This window comes from Aegilops tauschii, chromosome 3 (assembly GCF_002575655.3).
Source record: "Aegilops tauschii subsp. strangulata cultivar AL8/78 chromosome 3, Aet v6.0, whole genome shotgun sequence".
NCBI classification, from domain to species: domain Eukaryota; kingdom Viridiplantae; phylum Streptophyta; class Magnoliopsida; order Poales; family Poaceae; genus Aegilops; species Aegilops tauschii.
The window spans coordinates 160,685,786-160,694,140 of NC_053037.3; the positions used below are offsets into that span (position 1 = coordinate 160,685,786).

General features: G+C 51.6%; 1 protein-coding gene across 1 annotated transcript; it reads left to right on the top strand.

Annotated features, from left to right (window-relative positions):
- Positions 1–1,312: 1,312 nt before the first annotated feature.
- LOC120975672 (uncharacterized) lies at positions 1,313–7,448 on the top strand. The gene is made up of 4 exons (XM_045234186.1): positions 1,313–1,595; positions 1,882–2,326; positions 7,002–7,005; positions 7,308–7,448. Exons 1-4 carry the CDS (start codon positions 1,313–1,315, stop codon positions 7,446–7,448), a joined length of 873 nt encoding a protein of 290 aa, XP_045090121.1.
- Positions 7,449–8,355: the final 907 nt, after the last annotated feature.

The window sequence follows — 8,355 nt, forward strand, 5'->3', positions numbered from 1 at the left end:
TTCTCTTTTTAGTGCCTCCCGCGTTTACTTACCAACTGCTCGCGGGGTCAGGTTTATTTCCAAAAGATTATGTATGTGCGCGCGCGCTAACCAGATAGTCAAGCAAGACAAACACAGCTAGTGGATCGTCGACGGAAGATATCAACTTTCTATCGAGATGATGGTACCTAGCACGCGTCGCAAACTTACAAGGCAATACGATCACCCGCAATAACCCAAGAAAAATCCACATGGCCGGCGATCGATGGGCAGACAATGCGATATACTAAAAGTAGTACAAAGTTGAGACACTTATTTTGGGACGGAGGGAGTACGAGAACACACGGTTGGCGACGTCCGTTCATCGATATTTCAAGCCTTCCTCCTCACCGTCGCCATCGTCGCGACAAGTTGCAAGTCACCCCCTTCCCTTCCTTCCTCCCGCCTCCGCCATATATGCCTCCACGCCTCCTCCTCGCCCTTCTCATCTCATCATCGATCATTCCTAGCAAGGTCACCCTCCCTCGATCGACAAAACTAAAGTCTCTCGTCTCCCTCAAGAGAGTAAATTGCTCAAAGCCACCACATTTGTGGCTAGGGTACTCCAAAACTACTGCTTTTGCCAAAAATCACAAAAAACCACCACTTCTGCGTCAAGTGAATAACAAAATGCACTAATTCAATACTGAGCCGTGTTAATAGCAAAACTGACGGGTAGGACCCACATGTCTGGGCTGATGTGGCGAAGACTAGTATTAGTCAATGTTCAACCTGTTGAGGTGGACGAGGGTCCCACTTGTCTCTCTCGCACCTTCTTCTTCCTCCTCAATTTTCTCTCTCCCCTTCTCACCACCTCCACCGGCGGCCGGAGGCTGAGCTCAAGAGGCGTGCCCGCCGGCAAGCCTGCCTTGCAGCGCCGTTGCCTCGCGCTTGCCGGCAAGCCCCGCCCCGCTCCCCCAACGCCGTTGCCCCACCGCTGCTGCCATCCCGCGACAGTGCCTCCGCACCGCCGATTCGCGCCTGCAGCGACGCCATCCGGCGTCTGCACCCGCAGCGTCGTCGTCCCCCGCCGACCACCATCTCGCGTCCGCGCCCGCCTGCCGCCATCCCGCTTTCGCGCCTCCAACGTCGATGCCTCGCACCCGCACCCGCCGCGCCGCCGCCCCCGCCCGCCGCCGCCCCGACCCTGCACCTGGAACGCCGCCGCCCCGCCCCCGCACCTGCAGCGCCGCCGCCCCCGCCCCCTGCCGCCCCACGCCCGCACCTGTAGCGCCGCCGCCCCCGCCCCCTGCCGCCCCACTCCCACACCCGCAGCTCAAGGTCGCGGCCGTGGATGCCTCGCGGGCTGGCTGGGGTGGTCAAGCGGGACAAGGCACGACGCATCCAGGGTCGTCGGGGCCATGCCGGCGCGGGCGGCGACTGGCTAGAGCAGGAGCCCCGGCGGCAGTCGGCTGCAGCTGAGCTCGAGCAAGGGGAGAGAGAAGGAAGGAGGAGGCGTGGAGGAATAGGGCGGCGAGCAGTCCCCCTTGTGGCTGGTGGCGGCGGCTCCTCTCGGGACAGGGGCGAGGGCACGGGCTGGCTGGGATTTGTGGTCGCCGGAGCAGACTACAGGCGAGGTAGAAGAAGAAGAATAGGGGGAAATAAGATGTGTGGCTGACAGGTGGGACCTCGTCCACCTCAGCAAATCAACATATTAACTTGGACTAATCTTTGCCACATCAGCCCGACGGATAGGCCCCACCCGTCAGTTTCGCTGTTAGACGCGGCTCAGTTCGGAATTAGTGTGATTTGTTACTCACTTGCCGCGGAGGTGGTGGTATTTTGTGCTTTTTGGCAAAAGCGGTGGTTTTGGAGTACCCTAGCCACGAATGTGGTGGCTTTGAGCAATTTACTCCCCTCAAGAGAAACACAAGGCTCTCTATCTCTACGCCTCCGAGCTCTACACTCCGGCCTCTACATCCATCTCTAATGGAGGAGCACGCGTACGACCACAGCAACGGTGGCATGAGCCCGTCGACGCCGCCAGTGCAGCAGCGCAGGGGCCCTCGCGCCACGCGACGGTGCCCAGGGCCGCCACAACGCGACCGGCGATAAGGATCATCCACATCATCTCGCCGGAGATCATCAAGACCGACGCCGCCAACTTCCGGGACCTCGTGCAGCGCCTCACCGGGAGGCACCACCACCAGAACGCCGATGCCAGGGCGGACGAGGATGACAACAGCAAGGAAGTGACGGTGGGCGTGGCGCCAACGCCGACGTCCCCAGTAGAGGAGAATCCACAGTCGCAGAAGAAGAGGCTAGCCGACGATTTCGTTGTGCAACAGGAGAACGGGAGGAGGAAGAAGTGAAAGCTGAATAAAACTGTTTCTTATTGATGATTTGGTGCGGCATACAAGAGTATATAAGAGGGTACAAACCGACTTGGGGTAGGGGTATAAAACTGACTTGGACTAGAAGTCGTATACCATAATGACTACTCTAACATCCCCCCGCAGTATCAACGGCAGGCTCGACGACGTTGAGACTGAAACAGATATCTTGAAACGGCTTAGTAGGCAGTGCCTTGGTGAAAATGTCAGCAAACTGAGCCGTAGAGGGAACATGAAGCACCCGAACCTGACCAAGAGCAACCTTTTCACGAACAAAATGAATATCAATCTCAATATGCTTTGTGCGTCGGTGTTGAACTGGATTGCTGGTCATGTAGACTGCTGATATGTTGTCACAGTAGACAATAGTGGCCTGCTCAATAGGCCTGTGTAGCTCGGAGAGTAACTGCCGAATCCAGATTGTATCTGCAACGGCATGTGCCACAACGCGATACTCAGCCTCGGCCGACGAATGTGAGACTGTAACCTGTCTTTTCGAAGACCAAGAAATCAAATTGTTACCAAGAAAAACACAAAAACCGGAAGTGGACCTTCGAGTGTCAGGACAACCAGCCCAGTTTGCATCAGAGTATGCGGTAAGCGAGTTTGGAGAAGAATTATTGAGGTGGAGACCATGATTGAGAGTTCCTTTTAAATACCGAAGAATGCGTTTAACATGATTATAGTGAGGAACCCGGGGATCATGCATATAGAGACATGCTTGTTGAACAGCAAAAGAGATTTCAGGACGAGTAATGGTGAGATATTGGAGAGCACCTATTAGGCTACGATAGAGAGTAGGATCGGAAAAGGGTTCACCGGTAGCCGAAAGTTTAAAACTAGTATCGACAGGAGTGCGAGATGATTAACAGTCAAGCATACCAGCACGATTAAGAAGATCAAGAATATACTGGCGTTGGGAAAGAAAAAGGCTAGAGGAATCTCGAACAACAGCAATGCCTAAGAAATGATGAAGGAGTCCTAGGTCAGTCATAGAAAATTCAGATCTAATAAGAGAGACAATATGATCTAAGAACTTTTGAGAGGAGGCGGTAAGAATGATATCATCTACATAGAGAAGTAAATAGGCAGTGTCAGAAGTTTGATGATACACAAAAAGAGAGGTGTCGGAGAGAGATGGAGTGAAGCCTATTGTTTGAATGAAGGAGGAGAAGCGTTGAAACCAAGCTCGTGGGGCCTGTTTAAGACCGTAGAGAGATTTCTGAAGAAGACATACATGAGTTAGAAAGGATGGATTTTCAAAACCCAGAGGTTGCTGGCAGTAGACAGTTTCTTGAAGGGAACCATGGAGGAAAGCATTTTTAACATCAAGTTGGTGAATGGGCCATGAAGAGGAGACAACAACACTAAGAACGGTGCGAATGGTGCTAGGTTTAACAACAGGAGAGAAGGTTTCTTCGTAATCAATTCCTTGTTGCTGAGAAAAGCCACGACAAACCCACCTGGCTTTGTATCGTGAGAGGCTCCCATCGGAGTGGAACTTTTGGCGAAAAATCCATTTGCCAGAAACAATATTTGTATTGGGAGGACGAGGAACAAGTTGCCAGGTGTTGTTTTGAAGTAAAGCATTATATTCTTCTTGCATGGCAGCGGCCCAATTGGGATCAAGTAGAGCAGTTTTGTAATTCTTTGGAAGAGAAGTGAGAGATACGGAGGTATGAAGGTTTAGGCGGTCTTGGGGTTGATGAAATCCTGATTTGGCCCTAGTACGCATGCGATGATCATTAATCGGGGCTGTTGTAGGAATAGCACGAGGGGGTAAGGTGGGTACTGGTGAGTCCGGCGCAGCGGAAGAGTCGGACGAAGGAGTAGGGCTGGGTAGTGGAGTGGGAGCAGGGCTGGGTGGTGGAGTGGGAGTAGGGGCCGGGGGTGTTGGGGAGGGAGCAGGGGTTGGGGGTGTTGGGGACGTCTCGGGTGGGGTGAGTGTATGGTTGGGATTGGCTATGGTGGGTGTTAATGGTGGTGGTGATAAGTTGTGTTCGGCAGGTAGGGGAGTATATAGTTGGAAAGGACGGGGAGAGGGGGTGTTTGCGGAGCTAGGGGTGTTGGATGGTGTAGTAGTGCGTTGTGAGAAAGGAAAAATGTGCTCAGCAAATGTGACATGACGAGAGACATGAACGTGTCCGGTGTGAAGGTCGAGACAGCGATAGCCTTTGTGCTCGTCAGAGAAGCCGAGAAAAGCACATGGGATAGAGCGTGGTGACAATTTATTTGCAGAAGTGGCGTAGGCATTGGGAAAACAGAGATAGCCGAAAACACGAACCGCGGAGTAGTCGGGGTGGGAAAGAAAGAGGGAATAATAGGAAGTAGTGTTGGGTTTAGTTTTGGAAGGTCGAATATTTAGAAGGAAGGTGGCCATGTGTAGGGCTTCAGCCCAAAACTTGGGAGGCATAGATGATTGAATGAGGAGAGTGCGAACTATATCATTGAGGGTGCGAAGAGAGCGTTCTGCTTTACCATTTTGAGGGGTGGTGTAGGGACATGAGAACCTAAGCAGGATGCCATGTTGTAAGAAGAAAGTACGATTTTTAATGTTATCAAACTCGCGACCATTGTCACATTGGATAAAGCGAATTGGGAGGAAGAAGTGAACAGACACATAGCGTTGAAAATTAAGGAAAAGAGAATGGACCTCGGATTTGTTGCGTAGAGGAAAAGTCCACACAAAGTGGGTGAAATCATCTAGGATAACAAGGTAGTATTTAAAACCCGAAACACTTGCAATGGGAGAGGTCCATAAATCACAATGTATTAATTCAAAGGGATAAGTGCTACAAGAACTAGAGGAACTAAAGGGAAGACGCACATGTTTGCCTAATTGACAAGATTCGCAAAACACAGAATTATGAGAGTCCCTATTACATGGTATGGTAAATTCACTAAGTATAGAAGCTAAGACGGCGGGGTTGGGATGGCCCAAGCGACGATGCCAGAGATCGACGGAGGCCAGCATGGATGTTGGAGGGGTGGCGGCAGAAACTCCATTAAGAGAATAAAGATCACCGGAGCTATTGAAGCGAGCGATCTCGGCCTTGGTCAGGTAATCCTTCACAGATAAACCAAAAGGGTCAAATTCAGCCGAAACTAGATTGTCGCAAGTAAATTGGCGAACAGAGATAAGATTTTTAATGAGGGCGGGTGCAACTAGAACATCGCGAAGTAAAAGAGGTTTGGTGGAAGAGGGAAGTTGAGCCTGACCAACACAATATATAGGAATAGATGATCCATCTCCAAGGATAATGGAAGGGAAAGGAGATTTAGTGCAAGAAGATAACCAATTACTAGATGCAGACATATGACTAGAGGCCCCTGAATCAAAGATCCAATCCGTACCTGAGTTTCCTTGTGCAGCAAAGTTATTCATGGCCTGGAGAAAGGCAGCTTGATCCCAGCTCGGCGTTGCAGGTGAGGGTGGCGTCGGAAGCAGTGCCGGCGGATACGATGGTGAAGGCAGTAGGGCCGGCTGGGGAGTGTAGTAGGCATTGGCCGGCTGTGGTGGGGGTGGCGTCGGGAGCACGGCCGGCTGAGGTGTGTAGTAGGCGCCGCCGTCGGTGCTGTAATGACCATAAGGAGCATACGTCGGGGCGGCGTGATAGGCATTGGCCGGTTGTCGGGGGTTGAGAACCCCGGGAGCACCAGTAGGCGGCCGAAGGCCGGGTTGCCAGGCACCTGAGTATGCCGGCGGAGCACCGAGGGTGGACGGAGCGGACCAGGGCATGGGCCATGCTTGAACAAGCCCCGTCCAAGGATCATGAGGAGGCCGCCATGCAACCGCAGATGGAGCACTGGTGGGTGGTGCAGGACTCGGTGCTGGTGATGTCGTAGGCGAAACCGAACGAGTCGACGGCGGCATGTAGATAGGGTTTTTGCCGCGGTAGTTCGGACTAGGACGCCAGCCTAGGGGCGGGTGAACAGATGACGATGCGGACGGCCCGGCGGCAGGAGCCGGCCTGGAAGGCGGCACTGGTGTAGACGGCAGAGGAGGATGAGCCGCAGCATGAAAGACCTTGGGGCGAGAGTCCTTGCGAGCTTGTGTTTCCGCCGCGAGTTGTAGCAAGGAACGAACTTCAGCGAAGGTAGGAGGGGGCCGTATCATCGATATGAACGAGGCTTGCTTGTCAAAGTCTTCGCTGAGGCCGACGACGACGATATTGATTAGCTGTGAGTCGCTAACTGTATCGCCGAGTTCGCGGAGCTCATCACCAATGGTCTTAACGCGCTGGCAGAACAGGTTCACCGGGGCGTCTCCTTGCACCATATTGCGAAGCTCGGTGTGGAGAGCGTTTTTCCGAGCATCGGTGTTGCTTTGGAAGAGCTGACGGAGGGAGTGTCAGATGTTGGCAGCGGTGGCGCCGTCGTGATCGAGCATGTTGAAGATTTCGGTGGTGATGCGGGTGTAGAACCACTGGACGATCGCGAGATCGTCTTTCAACCATTGCGGATCGTCGGGGCGGGGAAGACAGTTGGCGGCGACATGCGAGCGCAGATTGCAGCGGTCGAGGTGGAGATCGAAGAGATGTCTCCAATGGTAGTAGTTGTGGGCGGCGAGATCAAGAACTATGGGGATGTAGGGGCTGACGTCGGAGATTGTGTCAGCAAAAGATATTGATGCGGCGAGGATGGGTGCAGGGTAGTTTTGTGGAGCTATGGTAAGGGCCGAGAGAGAAGCGGCCGCGGCGTTGGCAGCCTTGGCGATGAGTGCGGCCCGGCGCTCGAAGTAGCCGGGCGGCGGCGGCGGCGGTGGCGTTGGCGGAGCCATATCCTAAACCCTGGGACCGGTATCTGATACCATGAAAGCTGAATAAAACTGTTTCTTATTGATGATTTGGTGCGGCATACAAGAGTATATAAGAGGGTACAAACCGACTTGGGATAGGGGTACAAAACTGACTTGGATTAAAAGTCGTATATCATAATGACTACTCTAACAAGAAGATCAAGTGCGAGGTGGTGAAGGTGGAGGAAGGAGGGTTCGGCTGCGGCGTCGGCGGTGATATCGATTTCAGCGAGCTGTGGATGGATCTCAACCCCGGGGGATTCCTGAGCTTCTTGGAGGAGGACGTCTTCCAGGGATGATAGCTCGAGGATGGATTTGGTTGGCGAAATGTGCGCCTCCTGTCTAGCTTAGTTTGTTAGCTAGAGCTGTTCTTGTGACCCTTTTCTTGTTTTTGTGAGGATTTTTTGCACTTTGGTTGAGAGAACTTGATTCTTTTCTCTCGTCCCTTTGTCTAATGAACATAATTTCAGTGGTCTTGGAAGAACTTGCACCCATGCATGGTTGCAAATACTAGTGATTATGTAAGCTCCCCTGCTGGGATGATAATCAATTATCATTCAAGGAATGATCAGTTTGGGTGCCTACATTTGTTTTTGGTCTCTATCAGAAATGTAAATAATTGTTCTATCTTGATAGTGCCATGTGGAGAACAATCAGAACAGTGATGGTTTCAAAACTCCATCGGAACCGGTTCACTTCTATTTCCAAATTGTACTTGAGTTGGAATTTCATAATCATTCCAAGTACCCTTGTTTTGGAAGGAAAACCATACTCAAACTGAATAATACTTTCCTCTGTTTGCTTAATTCCATCAATTCAGTAGCTACACCAGACAAAGGATGCTCTGATAAGTGATATATCTGTTTTTCTGTTTACTAATTGCAAAATGATGTGGACAGCCAGGTGTGTGTATGTGACTATTACCTTGACGGGAATAACTCTATTTTTATACCAGCATTCTTCTAGGTGAAGTCTTTAATAGACGGGTTGTGTATTGTCATGAGCAATATGCAGAGGCGTAAGCACACTGGCAGAAAATGATGCTTGCGGTATGCTAATCCGTATAGGTAACTTGTCTAGCAAATACTTGCTTGTTCTGGCATCTTAAACAAGATCCAGTGGTTCCTTTTTAATAATTTCGTCTTAATTTTGGAACAATCACACATAAAAGTACTACTGATCTAAGATGTGGTACTTCTGTGCTTC